This window comes from Centroberyx gerrardi, chromosome 14 (genome assembly GCF_048128805.1).
Source record: "Centroberyx gerrardi isolate f3 chromosome 14, fCenGer3.hap1.cur.20231027, whole genome shotgun sequence".
Lineage (NCBI taxonomy): Eukaryota > Metazoa > Chordata > Actinopteri > Beryciformes > Berycidae > Centroberyx > Centroberyx gerrardi.
Window position 1 is genome coordinate 13120550 of NC_136010.1, and position 24391 is coordinate 13144940.

Genomic DNA, 24391 nt, shown 5'->3' on the forward strand with positions numbered 1-24391 from the left:
GAAGTTCTTCCACAGCCCAATGCAGCAGATGGGAGAAAAAGTTCCTGAAAAGAAACATGATTTAATATTGCTGCCTTGAAGGCATATTTTGTGTTGCTCTTTACTGAAAAGTTTCATAATAAACGGAAGGGGAACGATAGCAGCCAAAGTCATGTATGAATGAATCAATAAAAAATTGGTCACAAAAGTTTCATAATATGAACCACATTTGGGGCTTGGTTTGGGTCCCAGTGATGAAGTCTGTGGTTCATTTGAGACAATGGTGTGTTTTAGATGGTCTTTTAATTGTTAGTCTTTTAATAGCAATGTCTTTTATCTCAGTTGCTGTCAATAGCAATTAAACATATGACAATTACAGACATTAGGCACAAGGCTCAGGCTCAAATAAGGTGAGCTTTCTTCTTCTTCTTCTTCTTCTTCTTCTTCTTCTTCTTCTTCTTCTACTACTACTACTACTACTACTACTCTCTCTCTCTGTCTCTCTCTCTCTCTCTCTCTCTCTCTCTCTCTCTCTCTCTCTCTCTCTCTCATGACCTAATGTATTTTGACGTGCTGTCCACACACAAAAACACTAAATTAGTGTAGGGGGCGGATGGCTTGGAGGAATCTGACGGTCCAGCCTCCTCATTCACAATCAAGGCTTTGGAGGATTCCGTTTCTACCTGGCGCCTTTAAACGCAGCACGAGAACACCGCACAGTCCCAGCTCCTGCCCATCACCCACGACTCACCTATGTAAGTATGTAAGTTATCACCCTATGGAAAAATCACTATAATATTCCTTTAGGGACTCAAAGTGTGTCTGTGGTGCCCAAATGGTGAGTTTATAGCAAGTTTATCATACTTTATGGTGTTTATATGTTTTATGGTATCATGGTATAGGTCTATTCCTATATTATTCTACCTTATTCCTATATTATTCCTATATTATTCTTATAATTTTCTGTGATACTTATATAGTTTCACTAAAATTTATTATGGGATTGCTATAATAGGAATAAGTAGCCCTACTATATTAGACCTACTTAACAGAAATATAATAGTATAATAGTAGGCTATTTAAGATAGGCCTACGTCTTTTTCGTAAGGGTAACGCGCAACACCCCCCTCCTCCCCTCCCTCCTCCCTCCTTGTTCATCCCAAAAGAGGAGAAAGGAGGCTGGCTTGTTAACTTTATGGGCTCGACCCCCCCGGCTCCCAGTCATTTCCTTGGTTCGGGCTAAAGGCAGCACACACCGCCCTGACACGGTTCTCAGTGGCACACACTGGTGGAGGAGCTGGGGCTGGATGTCACAGGACCAAAGGGAAGTACAGCAATAATCTCTAAATGTGATGAAAAAATAGAAAACTTTTTTTTTTTAATCTCCAGGATAATCTGACCTACTGAAGGAGAAAGCACACTTCAACCTATTTTTTTTTTTTTTTTTTGGAATTTGGAATTAATATTTTATTTCTATCCAAAAGGTAGGGGAGATGGGTTATTCTATTTTATGTGCTGTCCTATCTTTTATAGAATAGGTCTGGTGCTACTTTCTCATTTCCTCTTGTTTAAAGTTCATTTAGACTGATTTCCTTTATGAAAAATAAATAATCCTATAATGAATTTTATTCAAAGATCACATGCAAAACTATAAACTTTATGTAATATTCTATAGGGATATTAGCATAGCCTACGATAACGTAACTATAAACTCTACTGAACACTACAGACATACTATCCCTATACGAATATTATAGAAATATTATAGTGACATTTCTTTACGATTTGCTGACTTATCATTTATGCTGTCAAATGTTAAAATTGTCCTATACAAACAGTTGGCACCGCATATTAAATTTGTAATTCAATTAGACTACTTCCAAGAGAAGTTGATTCAGTAGCATTAGCTGTAGCCTGGACTGAATCTAACCTGTTGCACCGTTTGATGCATGGCGCATCTGATGCTGTAAATTACAGTTCAGTCCTTACTCCGGAATTACAGTAGATGGCGCAAGGGAACTCCAAAGAGAGCAAGGAGCACTCATTAGAGGATGGGATATTAAGCAAACCTTTGTTGTCCAATCATTTCATCCTGAAATCATCGCACTGTTATTCCCTCATCAAGCTCTGAATCTAGGACTTGTGCATGGCGTTTATTGTTTGTGTTTTTACGTCCATCCCTGCATCACTATTTGGGGAGAATAATTATAGTGAAACGTGCCAATCAAGTCACCCCATTCTGGAGCACAGGCCTACTCTACCCTCAAGCTCAGAGACTGTATACACACAGTGTTCACATTTAAATGTGTTGAAAGAATTGTGGCATGACAAACTTTACTTGGCAGCGAGATTATTATAGCTTCACAGTAAGTGTGATTTTCTCTCTTCCACACTCTGTTTTATTTTGTCACATACTCAGACGCAACCAAACATACAGTGAATCACACAAATCCTCTGAGTAAGGACTTTTTTCCCCATTTTTTTGTGTGGCCCCATTCTGTCTCGTGTTGATGACCTAATGTCCAGCAATGGTTAACTACCATGTATGAGCCACATACAGGATCTCCATTTATACCAGTGTATTTAACTGTGAGTCACTATACAAAGACAGAGCAAACACTGTAGCCTACTGTGGACTCAACGGTCAGACAGCAAAATGATGGTCTAAATCTGTCTGTTTCCTGACCTTCTTGTCTGCCTGCCTCTCTGCCTACTTGTTCACCTGTGGGCCCTCCACACTACACCTGCTGGTCTGTGTGTTCTGCAAATCTCTCTGCCTGTCTGCCCCCACATCCGTCTGAATGTTTTATTTCTTAATCTACTTTGCTGTCTGAGTCTGAACTCACAATTTCCTTGTCACTTAACACACTCCCCCTGCCCTGCTCCGCTCTGTAGACCCTAATGGATCATTTCAGGCAGCACTCTGTAATGGGTGATGCAAATCAGCGGTTGAGTTTGCAATTCGTTTGTAATTTTGAGTTGAGAACGTGCCGCACATCGTTAAGCACAACAATTTCATGTTCTGGATCTTCGTGTAGGAGGATCAAGCGGTTAAAAAGTTTGTCTAGGCCGTTTTTTGGACAATAAAATACAGGAATGATAATAGTTCCATAACTGTTTTGGTATGTAAAAAAGCAGCCATTGTTTACAGGCTCTATTCATAGCCCACTGCATGACTTTCACTAGCTTTGGAATATTCCAAATACTTGTGTTGTTGTCAAGATGGCTCATCTGCCCACAGGCATGGATCTACGGCCAGTTGTCCATCTGCTGTCGACTGATTTGGCCTTATTGTTGTCCCGTCTCACTCTGCCCTCCGTTCTGCTCTGGTTAGGTCTAGTCTTAACAGTGTTGAGCGGCTTGCCACCACATCCAAGCTTGGCGGCAACAGTAGAGCTGCCAAACAGTTCCTTTTTTTAGGGATAGCAGTCACCAAATTACAGCCGCTGGTGCAGTTAACTCCACCCGAGCACTCCCACCGGACACGCCTAGCGCTAACAGTCATGGAAGACTTGTGCGTCTGTACTGTATGTGTATTTGGGTTTGCGAGTGTGTCTGTCTGCCTGTGTGTGTTTGTGTTCACATGTGTGGAAGGAAGGAGGCATGGCATGAGGAAATGAGGGAAGTCAATAAAATGAGGTTAGAAAGAGAAGATGGGTGATAAAGTTTGATCCACTACATTGAACTGTTTCAGAATGTGGTGGACTTCAGATTTTGAGACTCTTAATGCTCTTACGTAGGCAGATTGCACGTGTGTGTGTGTGTGTGTGTGTGTGTGTGTGTGTGTGTGTATGTGTTTGGGCCAGCATGTCATTCCAAGAAACATGCATGCGCGCGAGTGTTACATTGTTGTTTTAGGTGTCTGAGTTCATTCTAGCATTTGTGCGCCTGGTCCTGTTCAACATGATAATGTGTGATGGGCTTGGGAAAAAATGAAAACAAACTAATATCCCATGGAGTGCTTCCAGTCAAAATGAATCACCGTAACACAACGCTGAACCATGTCAAACAGTTTGTGCTCAGTCAGCACTGTGTTCAGTTTGAGCCACCATATGACGTTAATCAGCATTGAGTGTTGACGTGGCGGGTGCCAATACACCAGTGTTGTGGCGCCAGCTGGCACCACAGTAAGCTCTCGGCCCCACCTTACTCTGCTCCCACAACTGCCAATGCAATCAGAGGGGCCGGGCTGATGGGGTCATGAAATATGAATCAAAGTAGCTAATTTGTAAACAGTGTAAACAAATGATGCAGCTGATTTCTCTCTTGATAGTGTTGTGCTCAAACAAGCAACTTTAATGAGTGTGAACACAGAGATAAAATGAGGCAGCATTTTATGTCTTGATATATCTGTATAGCAGCTTAATGGATTTTGGCTCATCACAGTCTTGAGGATTTTAGGGAGTAAACATAGAATAAAATAGAATAGAATAGAATAGAATAGAATGGAATAGATCTGTATTAGCTTCCGTGAGGATATTTTTGTCCACATTCAGTTACATCGACATACAGCAAGTATTGATACTGCAGAATCATACCAACATCCAGACAAGAAGTAAACATAGAATAGAATAGAATAGAATAGAGCTGTATTGTCTTCTGTGAGGATATTTTTATACAGTGCTTAGACAGTAAGTATTGATACTGCAGAATCATACCAACATCCTCACACAAGAACAGTAGCGTCCAATGTGTAGTATAAAGGCAAAGTTATGAGTCTAAGAAGTTTGGTGGTTTTACTGTTGTAAAGAAGCAAAGCCTCTATAGCAAAGTGGTAATTCATAACAGTAGAAGAAGAGGTGGGCTGGGCTGGAGGTGACAGTGATTATCTTTCTCTTGACTGTGGTCACGGGAGAGCAAACATTTTTGTATGTAGGATCTGGAGGAGAAGATTATTGTTGGCAACACAGTGTGAGTATAGCGCAAATATATGTTTGTTTAGCTTGACACTTGGCAATGGCTGCCTGAACTCCGGTGACGTTAAAGTAATTGCGGAGGATGGGAGGGCGGACATGTGACCACCGCTTGATGGATAGTGCATAATAGGAAATGTAAAGACAATCTCAGACAGGGGGTGTGGGAAACTCAAACAGCCATACACTTGTAGACCGCGCGGCTCACCAGATGGTGCTTGTCAGTCGGCATCTACCCATCTATCCATCCATCCATCCATTATCTCTGTTCCACTGTCTCACCCTCCCTTTCTTCCTCTCCTCCTTTCTAGTCCAATAGTAAACCACTGGAATTCACCTCATCATAAAAGAGTCTGTCTATTGTCATGGTTACCTGTTTTGACAACTTCAACCACTGCTTTACAGGTGCTTTACAGTCTGTGTGTGTGTGTGTGTGTGATTCTCACTCTAGGCATAAGTTCACACACCTTCGACACAGATGGGGAATTTCCTCTCTTCTCTCCACCTCTCATTTGTTTTATTGAGGGAAAATAATCATGCCGGGGAGGAGAGAGAGAGCGTCGGGGAAGAGAGAAGAGAAGCCTCCATCCTGTTAAAATGTTAAAATGGCGGTCGACTCTGAGCGGACTGATTGAGACGTTAGACCTGTTTGTTTTTGATCACGACTGCAACATAGTATCTGTGATGTTAGTGGGTGTTGATGAGAAACTGTTCTATGTAATTTGCAGGTTAGGGCTTCATCTCTCACACCCTCCTCCTCGACACACACATCTCTCTCTCTCTCTCTCTCTCTCTCTCTCTCTCTCTCTCATAATTGTCATTCTTCTCTTCTCCCTTTTTTCCCTTGTGTGTCCCGTTCTCTGGTTTCCCCCCTACACACTCCACCGCGCCTCCAAGACAAACACAGCCAGTGAAACAGGAATAGCCATCCTTCCATCCATCCATTATACCACTCTCGGCCTTTGGAGGGGAGGAGAACCGTGACTATAACAATTAAGATTGAAGCCTTGGGTTTGTTTTCATCCCAGACCGGATGTTTGGCGGTTCACAGTTTAACTGGAAGGAGAAGAGAGGAATTCATATATACACACGCCACAGCCAGATAAGGTGGTTATTACAGGCAGAAAAGCGGCTTGATTGTGGGATGTAGTTTAGTCTTATCGTCATGTTGTGTTTACAGTAGCCTTACTCTTCATTCCTTGGTGATGATAGACTGTGCTTGTTCCTGTCTCCCTTCTTTTCTCATCCATCATCCCCAACTCCTCTCTCTAACTCTCCATCCACTATTGGAGCTCCACAAATGGCTTCAGTTCGACCAATGAGAAATGGCTATTTGGATGTTTTCCTCAGATCAGGGCTCGGGTGTCACATTCTTAGCTTTATGGCAGTATAGTATAGTTGCTATACTTATATCTCCTATAGCAGCTGTACAGCTCAGCTGGCAGCAAGTCTAGCTATATAAATAAGTCTATATTTGTGTTTTATGTGTATTCCTGTGTCTTTGTGTGTTGCATGTCATTGTGTGATGCTGACTGTATATACCCTCGCTGTCCCTTTGGCTGCATTCCTCTGGCCGGGCCAAGGCCAGCGGTGTTTTTTCTACAGAATGGTATAATTTGGCAGCTATTTTTATAGTAGGGAACAGACTGTAGGGGCCAGTTTTCATGCTTCCAGCCCAGGCCCGGTCCACATCATGCACAGACCCTTTGTTTCACTGATTTTTATGTACTTCAATAATGATTTTCTTTCATTGAATACATCAAAAACACTCTACAGTGGCTGTGGACTGCATGAGCAGTGTTAGTCCAATGACAGCAGATTGAAAATGGAGAATTCCCCCATGCGCTGTGGATGTCAGGCAACATTTGTTTTGACTTTTCAGATACTGTGAATGTTTGCTCAACACGCCTCATGAAGTCAAGACTCAGTGCTCCTATGTGTATGTTAAGTTATGGATGTGGTCAGTGTTAAGTGTTGAATTGATGAGCGTGTACATACAGTTTATTTAACTTGTCCAACCACACTGTTTATCCAGCACCCAGATACATATACATTGTGATGTATGCTCTGGCCCCACACCTGGTTTTCTTTTCCTTTCAACTAACAGTATTGTAGAGTGTTTTTGTGGTGCCACTGCTTTTGTAATTTGAAGACTTTAGAGTCTTTTATAAAGGAGTGGAATGAGAAGCATCATTCCCACATTAAAAGCCCTTAAAAGCCCTTCAAAGTGTCCATTATAGTCTTATAATTTCGACCCTGGAAAGTCATGTGAACACCCAGTGCCACTAGAAATACCATGGGAAATAAGGCTGGATAGCTAGGGAAAAGATCAAGCTAGCATTTGAATTATGTGCCATGTTTAGTAGAAGAATAGGATTAATGCACAAACTCAAACACAGACACTTACAAGAAGCAGACAGACACACAGTAGAATTGGACTGAGATTGAAGTTGAAGGATACATGTGCTAACACACACACACACACACGCATGCATGCACGCACGCACGCACGCACACACATACACACACAAAGACTTGGAGTGGCATGTTCCAAGTGTTGGAGAAAGGGATAAGGGAGAGGGAGGCATTTCCGCTCCATATGGGAGACACTGAAGACACAACTGTAGTTCTACTGGAAGTGCAGCCGGGAGCCCAAAAAACACAATCCTGACTGGGATTTCAAGACATCTGGTGGACTACATGGCCTGCACCTCTTTCTCTTCTCTCTCTCTCTTTTACATAATCATTTTCTCTCCGTCTGACCTCCTCTCTTTTGTTGCTTCATTTCTCCCTCCCGTTTCCCCTTTCTTCTCCCTCTCCTCATCTCTCTCGTTCGGTCCTGATGATGCTGAAAGCCAGAAGCTGGATCCCCTCTAATAAAAACCTGATCGTGTTGTGATAGGATCCTTGCACTTGTCTGGAAAGTCCATTTGCATGCTAACCAGTGGCATCGAGGCTTTTCGCTCTGCAGGCTTAGGAAACTGAGGATCAGACGGGGATTAACATGACAGGGTCAGAGATTAGGGTGCGAGGTTACTCCAGGGAGCGTTGCAGGACTGTGGTCTTTACTTCATAGGATTACGCTCAGGTTAAAGGTCACGATTTCTTGCTGTTGGGAACAAGTGGCCAGGTCGTAATTTGTTAGTGTAGGAATTAGGTTTTATGTTCAGTGGGAGTGGTGGCTGCACTGAAGTGTTTTATGTATGTAGTTAGGTCAACAAACAAACACAAACACACACACACACACATACACGCACACACACACACACACACACACACGCACACACACATGTTTCTGATGACCTCAGCTAACAGTGTGTGCACAGCTATGACATCATGGAGTCTGTCTCTCGACACACACACACACACACAAACCCACACCCACGTACATGCACACACACACCCAGTTTCCCCTCTAAATGAATGGTCGCTTTGTTCGACTACTAGGTTGTGGGATTGGAGTTTTCCACCACTGAGGTGCTTTCTTCTGCAGTACAGTATCTGATTGGCCCGTGAGAAGAGGCTTGCTCTCTTGGGAATCGACTTAGTGTGCAGGAAGCAGACAGTGACATTTTGTCACAGTGGTTTTAGCGATTTTCATTCCCAGAGTCGATTCCTGGCCAGTGTACCAGGGGGAATGAGTCTGTTTCTCCTTACCAGCCTCCAACACCCAGTCTGTCTGTGCTCCCCTTCAAGGTGTGGCACACAGGGCGTAAGAATTGAGGATGGGTGGAACATTTTTGGTATTTTCTACTCCATTTGTCAGTAACTGCTCTCCGTAGGCCTACATCTATGAATCTATATCTTTATTTCCCTTGTGCAAAGACATTTTGGTTTTGTTCATTTTACAATATCACAGAAATATAGCATTACTCTACAATAGGTGCCAGGTGTATGTCTCTGTACGTGTATGTGAGTGTGTGTATATAAGTGTGTATATATTTGTGTGCAGTGAAAGTGATGCTGTTCTCCCCCCTTTCTGCTGTTCCCAGGTGTGTCAGAGTCAAAGTCAAAGATGCTGCCCCACTGCTCCCTGCTGCTGTTGCTCTGCCTGGCCCGGCTGCCCCTCCCCTCCTCAGCCCTGCCCTTTGAGCAGAGAGGCTTCTGGGACTTTGCCATGGACAGTATGGACAGCGGCGGGATGATGACGATGATGAGGGATGAGGAAGAAGGCTCCGCCGTAGAAGTGCTGCCCCCGCCTGAAGTACCCATGTGCCCCTTCGGCTGCCACTGTCAGCTCAGAGTGGTCCAGTGTTCTGACCTAGGTCAGTGTGAGAGAGAGAGAGAGAGAGAGAGAGAGAGAGAGAGAGAGAGAGAGAGAGAGCCTGTGTTGCATTATCATTATTTTTAAGTGTGTGTGCGTTTCAGCAGATTCATTATGTGTGAAGCAGAGAGGAAAGTAATTGAGTCGGGTCTAATATGACGGAGCGAGCATGAGCTGAGCCTTGCGTGACTTTCACAGGCCAGAGAGGGAAGGCCCCCTTGGTGTATTATCTAAGAGAGGAATTTCTCCTGGGGATAATGCTGGTGTATTTTGACAAGGAAAGGCATCTCTTTGAGGGATTTTGTGTTCCTGACTTTGTGTTTAGAAAACTGGGTGGGAGAGGAAGAGAGATGGGGACGAGAAAAACCGGGGAGGTGGAGAAAGAGGAGAAAAAGAGCTGAGCTGAAGGAAGGGGAGAGAAAGAGAAAATGAGAGAGATGGCAAGGGATTAAGAGAGGGAAGGAGGGAGTTGGGGGAGGGCAGAGAAAAAGATGGAGAGTAGTGGAAGACGAAAAAAAGGGACACTTTGATGGGAGGGGATGAAAAGTTTGTAATTTCCTCGCTGTCTTTAAAGAGCTGTTTCATGTTGTTCTTGGGACGTGCACAGGATGTTTAACGGGAACCCAGACGAGGAGGGGAGGATGGAGGGAAGAATGAGTTAGTTTGAAGGGACTGAGGGATGGAGGGGTGGATTTAGAGGAATGGAGAGATAGAGTTTGAGAAGAGGGATGAAAGCTGTGTGTTTATGTGTATATCTAGATAAGGATGTGAGGATTCTGAATATTTACTGTTATGAATTCCATTGAAGCTGGAGGGACAAAAAAATGATCAAAATGAGACAATCAAGGCCTGTGTTTCTCTCTCTTTGCAGATTAAAGTGTGGATTGGTATTTTCTAGATTGTGTGCTTATGAGGTGTGGCGTACTATAATCATGTACACATTTTTTCCACGTGCATGTATCTGCACACATGCACATACCAGTGTGCACACATAAACAAGAGAATGACAGAAATTCAGACGCTAAACCAACAATCATTTCAAATATTGGTCTTTCTTGACATTTTGTGTACCAACAAAACATAAATTATCTAAAAATATGATTTTTTTACGATGTTTGCACAGTCTTTAATTTGGCTTTATGTCTCAGTCACGTGTTTGCTGCTTTGAAAATAAGTGTAGTGCAGTGTATAGATATTATATGTGCATGCTGGAGTCTATCCTCATAGGCCCAGAGAAGCTGCATTCAGTCGTATTTATAGAAATATAGATTCCTCATTTTATATCGGCTATAACTTTAATAAGCTGTCTGTGTTTAGATATAATGGTTTTGTCGAATCATCATTTTACAAGCTCTGTCTATATTTCCTGTCCCGGACTCTTCTACAGTGGGTAAATGTGGAAGCGTATAATTTGCGATATGTCAGTGCTTATTTAGAACAGATGTATTCTGGCTGTGGTGTCTGTCTCCTCGCAGTGTGCATCCCAGCATGATGTTGAGTATTTGTGTTGAGGGGCACTGGGGTTTAAGGGGGTGCTAGTTTTGTCAGGCAGTGGTAAAAACTCTGAGATTTGCGGGACAGACGGGTGAAGCGGCGCGGTTTGGGGTTTTAGGGATTTAAGGGTTTCCGGTTGAAGGGATTCAGATCTTGATCAGGGTTTTGGTGAGTTTTGTCAGGTTTGTTTATTAGGGGTGTGCCTGTTGAGCTTGACGTAGACATACAAATTTTAAGGTTTACAGCTGGCAGGATGCATATCAAAAGCTGCAGCGGTTGACTAGAAAGTAAATATTTCTTACCACATGAATCCACCTGGTAATATAGTCGCATTGCTCTCTTTGCAGCTGTAATAACGCTTTGCATTTGAGAAAGGTAATTCATGCAGATTAACTCGGATCTACTTCACCCACCACTTTCAAGAATATATCTTTGTTCTCTGGAGGCAAAATCTTGCAATTTCATGTCTTGGACGAGGCCACTTCAGCTACTGTACCAGGACTGTAGGAGCGGAGTGGAAATATTTTGAACAAAATGTCAGATAGAGCTGCTCAGGGTTTAATCCTGCATGGTGACATGGAGGGTGTGGCACAGCGCAGCCAAAGCCATATATCTAAACTTAACTCCAGATAGACAGCGCTGGGTAGAGTCCTCTGGGTCAGATGTGGTCGGTGGCAGACTGGATCCCAGTGGGACAGCTGGCGCTCGAAACCCCAGCAGGACGGGTTGAATCATGGTTGCGGTCCAGATGAGGCCGGCCCTAGTAGGGATTCACTTGCCCTGGCCTGTCTGCGCCATCGACCACATCTTATACACTTATACACATGGCTCTGTGATGTGGTCTTGTTAATGATCAGTGGTTGTTCAGTTTGTGAGTGTGCTGAATCATTTTTTTCCAGTGGCATCCCTGAATGGAATAATGCAGGTGTATGCTTAATGCTGTCCACTTGCTCTTAACCCTTTCTCAGCCTTCAATCACAATCAATTCAATATCATAGATCATTTGTTGATGTATTTCTCACAGTGCTTGCACAGGATCTACACAGCCTGTAGTGTTTATTGCTTGTTCGCTACTTGTTAGCAGGTGTTTCTGTCACATAGAAGCCAAAATTAAAACACTCATGTTCCCATTGAAATGGCTACTTCACCACTCACACATTAACACACACAACCCATATTCCTCCGTTTGTCTGCGTGTGTATGTGTGTGTGTGTGTGTGTGTGTGTGTCAGGGTGTCAGGGTTGTGCCCGCCTCTTTTTTATTTGATGTGTGATTTTGCTGATGGTATTTAAGTCACATCCTTTGGGAATGGAAACCATATGGAAAACATCTGGTGTCCCCATCTGGTGTGAGGGAATTTGCGTTTTGTGTGTGTGTGTGTGTGTGTGTGTGTGTGTGCACGCGCCTGTGTCAGTGACTCACCAGTAATGTACTGTATATGTGCCTGCTTGGACTTCTGTATTTGACCTCCATGGTTGTGTCTATGACAGCCTCTACTTCTAAAATAACAGAGGAGGAACCCAAGGGTGCTCATTTGACATTGTGTGGGACCGTGTGATTGGTTTAATTTTTGGGCCTGATGGAGGTTTTAGAATATACAGCAGCCATTTATTTTCCTTCGTCTAGGTCTGACGAAGATGTCCTAAGAATGTTCCCATTGAAAACAAACTGGTTTTTAGGGTGTTGGTTCGACCTAAAAACCAGGTTGTTGATGTCTCCCTGTGTTTTCATTGGTCTCCAGGTCTGACTGAGGTTCCAAAGAACATCCCTTCGGACACCAAGTTCCTGGATCTGCAAAACAACCGCATCACTGAGCTTAAAGAGAACGACTTCAAAGGCCTATCTAACCTCTATGTAAGAGACACACGGCTCTGGTAACATTTACAATGTCCCTCTCAGCATTGGCTCAGCAACTGTGGTGGATGTGTGACTAACTCAGCTCAGCTCTGCGCGGCTCAGCTTGTCTTGGCTTGAGTAGTGTGAAACATCATTATGCCTCTCCATTTCCTGAGGGTTTGAGAGGTTCATTTCTTTCTTTTCCTCCCTCTGCCACCCTTCTCTCTGAGAGCTTTAATTGTATTCAATTTTGTGCCCGAAGCCAAATGGGAATATTCAAGCTCACATCCTTGCCTCTCCCACCGGAAAGGCTTTGCTCACTCCTGACCTGCATTCAAGAGCACTGACCAAGAGCAATATTGAGACTAGCAGGAGAGGAAACTCCCGACATGACATTAAACAATAACATCTCTATTAAGGCCTGTTTACCTCAGCCTCCATCTGTCTCCGTCTGTCAGCCAGGGGCAGGTGGAGAGTCAGTCTGCTGGGTGATGGACTGCTGTGAACTCTTACTGGATCTCTTTAATTCAATCAGACACACTCAAGAGAGACAGAAGACACACACACACACACCCAAGCTTATGTTGACTGTGTTTATGGCTAGACTTCACTCCCTCTTTCTGACACTCTGGCTGCTGCTGATGTTGCTTTTTATACAGATCAAATAAAGTGGGTGTTACATTCTCTCTGTCTCTGTTTCTCTGTCTCTATCTGATTACCGTTCCCCCCCCCCCCCCCCCCTCAGGCCCTGTCTCTGGTGAACAACAAGATCTCCAAAGTCCACCCCAGAGCATTCAGCCCTCTGAAGCACATGCAGAAGCTCTACTTCTCCAGGAATCTCCTGACCAGCGTGCCCAAGAACTTGCCTCCCTCTCTGATCGAGCTGAGGATCCACGAGAACCGCATCAAGAAGGTGGCGGAGGGAGCCTTCTCAGGACTGGGCAACATGAACTGCATAGGTCAGAAATGTTGATGACTCCAACAGCTCTGGGCTGTATTCTGCGGTGCTCACCACTGCCTTCACCACTGCCATTGAATTTTGTAAATTAAAAGGACTGTCGTTTGACATGCCACAAATATTCCCTCTTTCTTACAGAGATGGGAGGGAACCCCATCCAGAACAGTGGTTTTGAGCCTGGAGCCTTCAAGGGACTGAAGCTCAGCTATCTGCGTATATCTGAGGCCAAACTGACTGGGGTGCCCAAAGGTAACAATGCATCTGTCTGGCTAACATGCAAACACATGTACACCGGAGTCGTCCCATTATTATCTTTAGACAGCTGTAATTAAAGAGCAAGTTTCTATGGGAGCAGGTGAGAGGTAAGCAGGTAGGAGACAAAGGATAAAGCAGGAATGGGCAGCTGTGGGACAAGATTCAGATCTCACCCTATAAGCGGAGCCGTACAGGTAGTTATGGTGTCTGTCTTCCAGATCTCCCAGACAGTCTCCATGAGCTCCATCTGGACCACAACCAGATCCAGGCTGTGGAACTGGAGGACCTGAGCCGCTACAAGCATCTGTACAGGTACCTCACATACCTCGACCCTATATACAGCTGATTTCACTCTGAGGGCTTTGCTTGCATTACTGGGAGAAAAAAATTACCCTGTGGTTATTAATGAATACATATTCCCAGTCGGCAGTGCCTCTTAGGGGTAATAATAAGAACTACATGATGCCACCAAAAAGTAGCAGAATAATACTGCTGCTATATGCTTGTGTGTGCATTCCCACTCTAGTCAAAACAGCAGTCACTCCACATCTTCCCTTGTAGGCTGAGAATTCATCTTTTCAAGAATAGAAGATGTCATTTTCTCCATGCTGAATCATATCCCCTCTCTCCTCTACTCACTCTCTTTGCTCATATAAAATCCCTTCTATCTCTCTCATTTTACCTCTTTTCCTAGCACTTCTCTCTCATGTGATCATTCCATGGTCACAGGAGTATTGTCAGGCCGCTAATCCTGGCACTCCTTACTATCAGTTGCTTGCAGTGATGGTAATCAGGGAATTTTCACTCAAAACTCTTGAAGAGCTTCAGCTAAATGTAAAATGTACTATGCAGTCTCCTCTCTTCCGCCTGTTTAACATGTCCTTTTTTTTTCTCCCTCTGTCTCCGGTTGCCAGGTTGGGCCTGGGCTACAACCACATCCTTAACATAGAGAACGGCAGTCTGTCCTTCCTCCCCAGACTGAGAGAGCTGCATCTGGAGAACAACCGCCTCACTCGTGTCCCCAAAGGCCTGCCAGATATGAAATACCTACAGGTGAGAGTGTTTTTCAGAGATGTGTTTGACAGCAGTGGTTCTCAACGTGGGGTCCGGGGACCATCAGGAGTCCTTGAGGGGGTTCCAGGGGGTCCACAGCAAACTGATGAATTGTTAAACTTCACCATTATTTAATTTAACACAATTAGAAAATAATTTTGGTCCTCCTTTGACTGTTATCTCTCTACCTACAATACAGATAGTCATGGAATTCTGGAGCAAATCATATCTAACAATAAATATATTCTCAGATTTGGGTCCGAGAGACAAAATCTCATCAAATGGGGATCTGTGGCTCTAATGTAGACTAAATTAGGGTCCTTGATATGAAAAAGGTTGAGAATCACTGTTTTACAGGATGCAAGGCAGATATTTGAAATCATACGCTGTGTTTACACGTCCCGCCCACGCTCTACTCTGCCGCTCCCGTCCTCTAGGTGGTGTACCTCCATTCCAACAACATCAACCAGGTGGGAGTGGACGACTTCTGCCCCCGGGGCTTTGGGATGAAGAGGACGTTCTATAACGGCATCAGCCTGTTCGCTAACCCCGTCAATTACTGGGAGGTGCAGCCTGCAACCTTCCGCTGTGTCAGCGACCGACTGGCCATCCAGTTTGGCAACTACAAGAAGTAGAGACAGGGAGATATACGGGAGATGGAGAGAGTGAGGGGAAAGAAAAAAGGATGATGAGAAGGATGGAGATAATTTAAATAATAAGAGGACTGATGGAGGGAAAGAAGTTAAAATTTGAGGGAGATGATTATTATAACTGAGTAGACTTAAATTGATTTTTTTTTTTTTTTTTTTTGGAGGGAGGAAGAGTGATGGACAAGATGAGTGAACATTGATAAAATACAATGGGAAGTGAAAAATACCATTACACAGAACTTGAAGGGAGTGGAAAGCAATGTTCTTGCAGTATACTTCATCTGACTTTTCACATTTTAGAGTTTTAGAGTTAAAAGTTATTTGAAAGTGATGAGCAGAGGAGACTTATTTGAAAGGAATGTTTTCCCCAAGCCAAAATAGATAGATGAAACAACATAAGTATTGAAAACTTGTGAAGCATTTCATTCCATTTTTTTTTGTTTTTTACACGATAGCTCTTATTGTGATTTTTGTTATATTATCATTTTGATGAAGATTACAGGTAAACAATAGAAAAGCAATGCATTATAGATTATTGTATAGATAAAATAAGGTGCTGTGTATGACTTTCTGTGTGTGCTGATTTGGGAGACGTATTGGACTGTCCCTGTTTCGCTGGTCTGAAGCCATTTGGGGTTCAATTCTGTGATCAAAGTGTACTGTATGTCCTTAATAAACTATTAGTCACAGAGTTGGGGCTATTTTCCACCATCTTCAGTCTCATCGCAAACAATAAAGTCGAAACTACAATTCCAGTTCATCACCAGTTCACCAACATGTTTTGTACCTGAATAGCAGGGGAATCAATTAGCAATACACGTGGATATGAATCTAATAATCAAGGAGGCACACTTCTAAATCGCCCTAATCAGAGCGAATAATGTTCATCTTCTTTTCTCATTGTCCTGAGGAAACTGAACCGCCAGCCTGCCTGTGTATGGACTCTATCCTGTGCCTTTACTAAGTATTCTGCTGTGCGTATGATCATTTAGTAGAGTATCCCTTGAGGGGACACTGAGGTAGAGGGGGCTTGCCCCAGATAGAGAAAACACACAATAGTCCGCTTTGCCTTGAGACATGGAAGGCAGTGTGTTCACATATAGGGCTGCAACAATAGTAGTGTCTGATGCATTGTTTTGCACAGCTTCTCTTTATTATTGTTTTGCACAGCTTCTGCTTTATCTGCTTTGGGGGTCACGGGGAGGGGTTAGCCTGTTTACATTGGGTAGGCCTATATGGTGCTATCTTAGCCATAAATATTCTGTTTTATATCTGTTTCTGTAATCTGACAAGCTACTGCTGCATGTGAATAAAGATATTTTTAGCCTGCTGCATCAAGCCAGAGAAAAACTGATGCCCTTGGGGGTGATGTTGTATAAGAAATAAAGAAGTTCAACAGTGGAAAAAAAATGTAATGAATGAATGCCATGCTATGTAAAGATATAAGCAGAGAAATTAGACATTAGAGAAAACACACAATGGCAGATTGAGTGATAGAAAGATAGAGAGAGAGAGAGAGAGAGAGAGCGAGAGAGCAGAGTGGGGATGATAGTCAGTCATGTGTTTCCTCTTTTTACACTGGCTCCAGCTTTTAAAGTCCTACAATATATTAACCTATAGGCTTCAACTGGTCTAGGTTAATCCTCTGGGAATTTCTCCGCACACGCACTGAAAAAAAAATCCTATAAAATTCCTATAGAGACATAGTGTGTCTGGGTTACTCGATAGTGAGTTTGCAGTGACCTTGTCGTGGTATTTTTTGTATGGTATCAATATAAATTCCAATAGGACATTATATAGAGTTTATAGTTCTGATGTAATATTTGTATTCTATCCTTCTAAGTTTTATAGTAGGATTCGCCTACAAGAGCTCCTTTTCGTAAGGGATCAGCTTTGTGCATTTTCAATTTGGCCGCTCAGCGCGTCACCGCGATGCGCCTCGTCCCGTCAGTGTGAATGGTACAGCCGTATTACGATGAGGCGGAGCGCACTTGCCTGTGTTGACATTGGATGGATATGCGGCGATGCTCTTGCTCTTGCGTGTGAAAGTGTCTGCAGCGGTCTCTAAGCAGCTACAGAGGGATTTCGGCTCGGATGAGAGATTAGGAGGAGGAGGAGGAGCGCTCAGGATCAGAAAAACGGTATCATTTGGAGCATCGCATCTATTTCTGGCAGCGGCCCGTCGATTCTCCGCGGAAGCCGGGGACTGGATTTGAAATGTCGCAGGAATCTGCTGGTGAGTCGGCTGGTGCAGCAGCGCATCAATGGACCCGAGAATGAACTCTGACAATAATAATGAGAAACAGCGTTTGAGGCCGATGGGGAAACCTGCTAGCCAGCGATGCTGTCGAATAAATGTGATTTCACACATTTTCGCAGTAGCCTTGCAAAAGCATTATTGCCTACATAGGCCTAACGACAGATGTTATTAGGCTAATCACCTGGCTGTTATCTGTAGCCTACTGATAACCATGAAGCAGTTTACGCTCTACTGTTAATAATTTATCCAGTTTATATAATTGTTGCGTTCTGCCTTGTTTTAGTAACTTCAGCAGCAGCTCCAGTGAGGAAGGCAGTCGCACAAATTGTTTGGACAAACAGGGAACAGTGATGTTGGATTAATTTGATCCGCAGGCATCAGTGTGTCTATGCGCCCCATGGAAATGTCACCGTTGAAAATAAGCTAAATAAAGAAACAAACATGACATTTGGATGTAGGCTGCCTGTCAGTTGTCATCTTAGCTTATAGTAGGCTGCACTGTTATTCTGAGACAAAAATGCCGGTGCATTGTTATCCAGTCATGGCATGTTCCTTTGCAGAAAGCATGATGAGAGGAGGAAGAGGAGGAGAGAGGGAGAGCGAGCCCTTCCTGGCCCAGGACAGGTTTTAATCAACCAGCCTGGACCCGCACAAAATCCAGGTACAGTCTTAGTGTGCACACATGCACACACACAGACACACACACAGACACATCCACACAACAGATTTACTGCTCTGAAGCACACAAATGGAGGAAATAATCAATATTATTTTCCTGTTCTCCCACAGTGACTTGGTGATGGCAGTGCTGACTGAGCTTCACCACTACTACTTCCCATTCCTACAGATGGACCGCCCCCTCCCACACTCCTGAGTCGACACACACACGCCGCCGTCTTCCCCGCCTCTCCCTCCGCCTCTCCTTCTCTTCCCTCGTCACATTCCCCACCTCTTCCTCCATCCCTCGTTTGTCACCCCTTTCACCTAACCACCACTTGCTTTCTCCACGTCTCCCTCCTCCATCCACTTTCATTAAAGTTCCATCTCATCTCTATTGTCTGACTTTATCATGGCGTGCTGTGGCCGCTCTCTGGACTCCCCCTGTACGCTGGCCTTGCTGGTGGGCTTCCAGTTTGCCTTTGTGCTCTATTTCTCCCTGGGGGGCTTCAGAGGCCTGGTGTCTGTCCTGGTCCACACCACAGAGCCGGAGTTCGACTACTCTCGACCCCACGATGTCTACACCAACCTCAGCCATCTGGGGGTACCACCCCCCCCGCCCCGCAACTCTGGCACTGGACCCCCTGCCACCGGACCCCCGCTGAGGGACTGCCAGATCCCCTCGCCACTGCTGGGTAAAAGAGAGAGAGAGAGAGAGAGAGGGAGAGAGCAGGGAGTTAAGTAAACGTATGCGCTTATTATGTAGCATGTATACATATATAGGAAAAGACACAGTGAGTGATTGTGTTACTGTGTGTATGTTTGGCATACCACTGTGTTGGCGGTCTGACAAAGGCCAGATCTCACTTTCCTTTCCTTTCCTTTCCTTTCCTTTCCTTTCCTCTCTTCTCCTCTCCTCTCCAGTGGGACCCGTGTCCGTCCACCTCTCCTCTCCTCTGTCTCTGGAGGAGATCCGGCAGAGGAACCCGTTGGTGTTGCCAGGCGGACGGTACCGGCCTCCAGACTGTGAGCCCCGCCACCACACGGCCATAGTGGTGCCGTACCGGAACCGGCAGACCCACCTCCGCGCCCTCCTCTACCACCTTCACCCCTTCCTGCAGAGACAGCAGATCCACTACAGCATCTATATAGTGCAGCAGGTACTGGCTTTGTGTATGTGTGTTTTTCGCCTGATATGCTACCATTTCTCAGCGATCCGTCTTACTATGTGGACAGCAACATAGAAATCCATAGAAGGGCCTTCTTTGCCAATGTGCTGTGATTGCATGGGCAGTGACATTTTGGATTAGAAGTAGTCATGTAGGTGTGTCTTATGGGTAGACAGCAGTCAGCCAATGATCAGAGAGGAGTATCTTCTTCTCCAGTTATCTTTATCTGCAGCTTGCATGGTTTAAAGCCACATCTGGTCATCTGGTGAGGAAGATGGTATTGTATTACTTAGTTTTATTTAGGTTTACTCAAGTGCTTCAACCCAATCCACATCATGTGCTGTTTCTTCAGAATAAAAAAACCCATCTGTGGTGGTGGTGAGGGCGTGGTGGGGGTTTGGAGTGGGTGGGTTCTGAATGTTTACCGTAGGCTTAGCATTGCTTCTTAACATCGAAGAAGAAATGTGACTACTTTTCTGTACAATGGCTGCTCCCATGCAATCACAGCACAGTGAATAGGAGAGACTGGAGATGGCCCCTCTCTGTGGACCTCTTTGGACTGCAACCATAATGTCTGTTGCTAGCATTCATGGCTACGCTGTAGCAGAACTGTAACCATAGCAGCAGTGTAAACAAATCTGGTAAGATTGCCAAGATTCAGCAAAAAAAATGAAAAATGCTACATGTTTCTAACTTTTTTAGCTGTCTGCAGTAACCGAGGAGTAACGTCTTTTTGCCACAAGGTGTTGCTAGTTAATTTGATTAGAAATCAACAAAACCGACCAGACTTCTTGACTGCATAGTGATAGCCTATGATTAGATGTGAAACAGCAGTCTGTTATTCAGAAATAACATACCTCAGAATGCGTTCATTGACCAATCAGAATTGAGTATTTCCATGTAATAATGTGTTTATAACAGAATGAATACATTCCTCTGCAGCTTTGTGTCACCGTCTCCCTCTGTTTCTGGCTCTAGTGGGGGAACGGTACCTTTAACCGAGCCAAGCTGCTGAATGTCGGGGTGCGGGAGGCTCTGAGAGATGAGGACTGGAGCTGCATCTTCCTCCATGATGTTGACCTGCTGCCTGAGAACGACCACAACACCTACACCTGCCACAAACAGTTCCCCACGCACCTGTCTGTGGCCATGGACAAATTCAGATACAGGTAGACGCAGAGTATGTGTGTATAAGTGTGTGTGTGTGTTCATGTGTGAATTCATTGCCCTGAGACATTGTTTTCCAAGTGTTTCAAGATTGTATGTTGGTGATGTGTCCCTCCCAGGTTGCCGTACCCGCAGTATTTTGGCGGGGTGTCTGCAGTGACCCCAGACCAGTACATGAAGATGAATGGCTTCCCGAACCACTACTGGGGCTGGGGCGGAGAGGACGATGACATCGCTGCCAGGTAAGGAGATGAATGGGGCGGAGGTGGGGGGCGAGTCCCCGCCCGGCATGATGACACAGTGAAGTGAGCTCTGCATGTTGACATGTGAGATGTGCATGGGTGTTGGTAGACAGCATCAGAACTGCATGCATGGTCGTTTCAGCCTCTCTTCTTCTCATGTTTGCTTTCTTTTGCTCTCCTCATTCATCTTTTTTTTCTCATGTTTACCATTTCAGTGCCACATTTGTTCCTTTTGTTTGATTTTTATTTTTTCTGTGTCATAACATCATCTTTCATCTTTCATCACCTCCCCCCCCCACTGCCATGGCTTTGCTGTTTGTCTCCTGGAGTGGGCTCAGTGAGTATGTTCGCATGGACTAACTAGCGGAGCTGGGCTGGGCTGTGTGCTTGGTCTTCAGGCTGTCGATCTAGTCTTCTCATTTCTATGCTGCGGTCCCCTCTGTCCACTCTCTGGCTCTCTTCTAGCATAAGCCAATCTGTTATGAAAGGCACTGGATGCAACGGGGAAATGAAAATCTACAAGCTTGCACACATTATTAAATGAAGCAAGACAACGAGAATATTGCTCCCCCTTTTACTATAACATTTTGCTAGTTTACCTTTTTGTGCATGGTGTTTGCGACTTAAAACATGTATGATTTACATACACTACATTGGCTACATGTTCTGATTGACTTAGATGACTGGGGTGGTGCACAAGGACCAGAGATGGAAAGGGGGAACCACAGTGTTTTTCGCCACCTATAGACCCTATAAACAGTATGTTATTCTTGCACATCACCCACAATTCTGTGTGGATTATCTGTTTTTCTCAAGAGGAATTTTCTCCTTGAGAATATATTTGACTTGATCATGTTATTGCTGTGGATTCTGCTAATCAGGTTTATGTCTTTGACTAGGTGTAGTGAAATGGAGTAGTAACCTATCTATCCTTTGCTTTGAGTTGTAACAGCAAATAGCATGAATAGTAAAGCCCCAGACTGTGTAAATGTATTATTATAATAAGACAATGATGTTTAGTTTTTCAATTTCATGGCTGTGAATAAGAATCTACTCTTACTGATTATTCCCCATCACTGCTGTTCTGTGCTGTGCTGCCTGTCCAGAGTGCGTCTGTCTGGCATGAAGATAGTGCGCCCCCCAGTGGCCATTGGTCATTACAAGATGATCAAGCATAAAGGAGACAGAGGCAATGAGCAAAACCCACGCAGGTACAGACAACCGGGCAGGTGACAAGCACACACACACACACACACACACACACCAGGGTAAGAGCATTTTTTTCCTCTTAATCTCATTTAGGTACATTTTGGTCCTTTATGGGGGAAATTTTATTGAACTATGAAATAATACATTTGCATTGCATATTGGCAAATAAATACTCACTATATACCACTAGGATTTTTTTTAACTTATTTCCCATTGGCTGCAGACCTTACAGAATAGAATGGTGTTTTCCCCCCTCTGTTCCTTACCAGCCCATCTTCCACCACTCGATTGTTGAGTTTTTTTTTAAGATATCGGTTGTTTTTTTTTTTTGTTGACGCACTGGTTTGTGTTGGGTCGGCATTTTCTTCTACTGCTGGCTATGTGGTGCCAACATTTTCTACTGCTTCAGGCTGCGTACTCAGTGGTTTTCTGATCAAAAAACACTGCATTTTTCTCGCCCAGAATGCACTGGAAAGAATTGCCTGGTTACAGGCTCCCAGGTATCTTCTATGGTGGCTCACAGGGGACAGTAGTCACATTCACACGTGAAATGAAATTGACTAGGGTGAAATGCAAAAAAAGCTAATTTTTTCTGGGTATCCTGAGTGCCCTTTTTTGCATTTCACCCTATTCCATTTTTTTCCCCGGTGAGTTTTCAAATATTCACATGTGAATGCGACTACTGTTCCCTGTGGGTCATTCGTCACTTTGTACCTCATTTTTAATTTCACGGGTATTTTACAAATTTTCAAGGGCTTTTTTTGCCCTGAGCCCCCGTACACACACACACACACACACACACACACACACACACAGGCACACACAGGCAAACACAGGCACACACACACACACCTGTGTTACTATCTTCCTCTTTACAGGTTTGACCTACTGAAAAGGACCAGGCTCAACTGGCGCTCCGACGGCCTCAACTCTCTGACCTATGACCTCCTTTCCAAAGAGCTGGAGCCGCTCTACACCAACCTGACCGTCAACATCGGAGAAGACCCCCGCCTGCCCCAGAGGAAAATACCCGCCCCCAAGAAAACCACGCCCCCTGACCCCCAACACAGCACCGGCGAAAATGGAAGCACAGCCAAAGTAGAGGGGAGACAAAAGAGCAAAGGGGCTTTGGCGGCAAACGTGACTATGACCAAGCCGGTTCGTGAAAAGACAAATCCTGCCCAGTCGAAGACAGTGAATCAGACAAAACAGGAGAAGGCAGGCGTGGTGAAACGGGATGAGGTATTAGAAACAAGGGCTGCATCCCGTCTGTAGAATAAAGTGGCTTCTCCGTCATTTCAGTACTGATCTGAAACTCAGAATGGAGGAGAGCAGTGTAGCAGATCTCTTCTGCTGTGGGACGTGCACCAGCTCTTTGACCTCAGTGCAGGTTAAGGATAATGGGGCAGTGGATCAAGTGAGGAAGCCACTTTTGTCTACAGGGATGCATTCAGGAACACCACTGAGTCACCTCTTCTTGGTCTATCATCCACTGAATGTGACTCTTGCTCTAGTGACAGCGTTGACACAAGTCTGCGGTCGCTCTCGTGACTGTATTTGGACCAGGAGAAGTACGGTGAACGTTCTCGGTGACACAGACTCGGTCATATCCACGAAACCGCTCCAAAACAAACTAGAGTGCAAATACATGAATCTCTGCTCCTTTCCAGACATCACAAGTTGTAAGCAACCAATCTGCTGCCAGCAGACTTGCAGCTTCATCCGGTCTGCTCCCAGAAACTGCTGCTGTCAGTCCGCCCCACTCCCATGGTGGGTTTGTGTTTCTGTGCCTTCTCTCTTTTATGCGCATTTTATAGATTGGTATAGTTGCTTTTAGATGCTGACCTGGGGTTAGTTTTGCTTCTCCTGCATCATGGTAAATGTTAGGATAAAGGGAGGCTAAAGCTGATCCTGGATCGGAAGAAGTGATTTGTCCCAGGACTGCCGTTTTATATTTGTGTGCATCGATCAGCGCCGACCAACTCCATAGGTATCAGACAATTCTAGAATTTATATTTATATAGAGAGATTTCTTTATTTGTTTACTTGTTTGTTTCACTTGTCCTTCCTTACTGTCTGGTGCCTCTTTTAGTTTCTAGACAATCAAATCATATGAGAAGATAACTCTGTTTCCAGCCGCCTAACAAAGTGGGGAAATATTATCATGACTATCTCTACGCCTGTCAGATAACCATAGACTTGGCATGATAGTTGTTGTCTAGTTTGAATATACTCTCGATACATGAATAGACCTGTGCTTCTGATATTATTGGTGATTTTCTTTT

At 44.4% G+C, this 24391-nt stretch overlaps 2 protein-coding genes across 2 annotated transcripts; both read left to right on the plus strand.

Annotated features, from left to right (window-relative positions):
* Positions 1 to 1224: 1224 nt before the first annotated feature.
* Positions 1225 to 16096, plus strand: bgnb (biglycan b). Its single transcript, XM_071898951.2, has 8 exons — positions 1225 to 1463; positions 8885 to 9157; positions 12392 to 12504; positions 13232 to 13445; positions 13583 to 13693; positions 13918 to 14011; positions 14614 to 14752; positions 15190 to 16096. The coding sequence occupies exons 2-8, from the start codon at positions 8908 to 8910 to the stop codon at positions 15385 to 15387; spliced, it is 1119 nt and encodes a 372-aa protein (XP_071755052.1). The 5' UTR covers positions 1225 to 1463; positions 8885 to 8907; the 3' UTR covers positions 15388 to 16096.
* Positions 16097 to 18731: 2635 nt separating this feature from the next.
* Positions 18732 to 23523, plus strand: b4galt3 (UDP-Gal:betaGlcNAc beta 1,4- galactosyltransferase, polypeptide 3). Its single transcript, XM_071898954.2, has 6 exons — positions 18732 to 19014; positions 19244 to 19479; positions 20467 to 20657; positions 20775 to 20897; positions 22004 to 22108; positions 22985 to 23523. The coding sequence occupies exons 1-6, from the start codon at positions 18732 to 18734 to the stop codon at positions 23379 to 23381; spliced, it is 1335 nt and encodes a 444-aa protein (XP_071755055.1). The 3' UTR covers positions 23382 to 23523.
* The last annotated feature ends 868 nt before the right edge of the window (positions 23524 to 24391 follow it).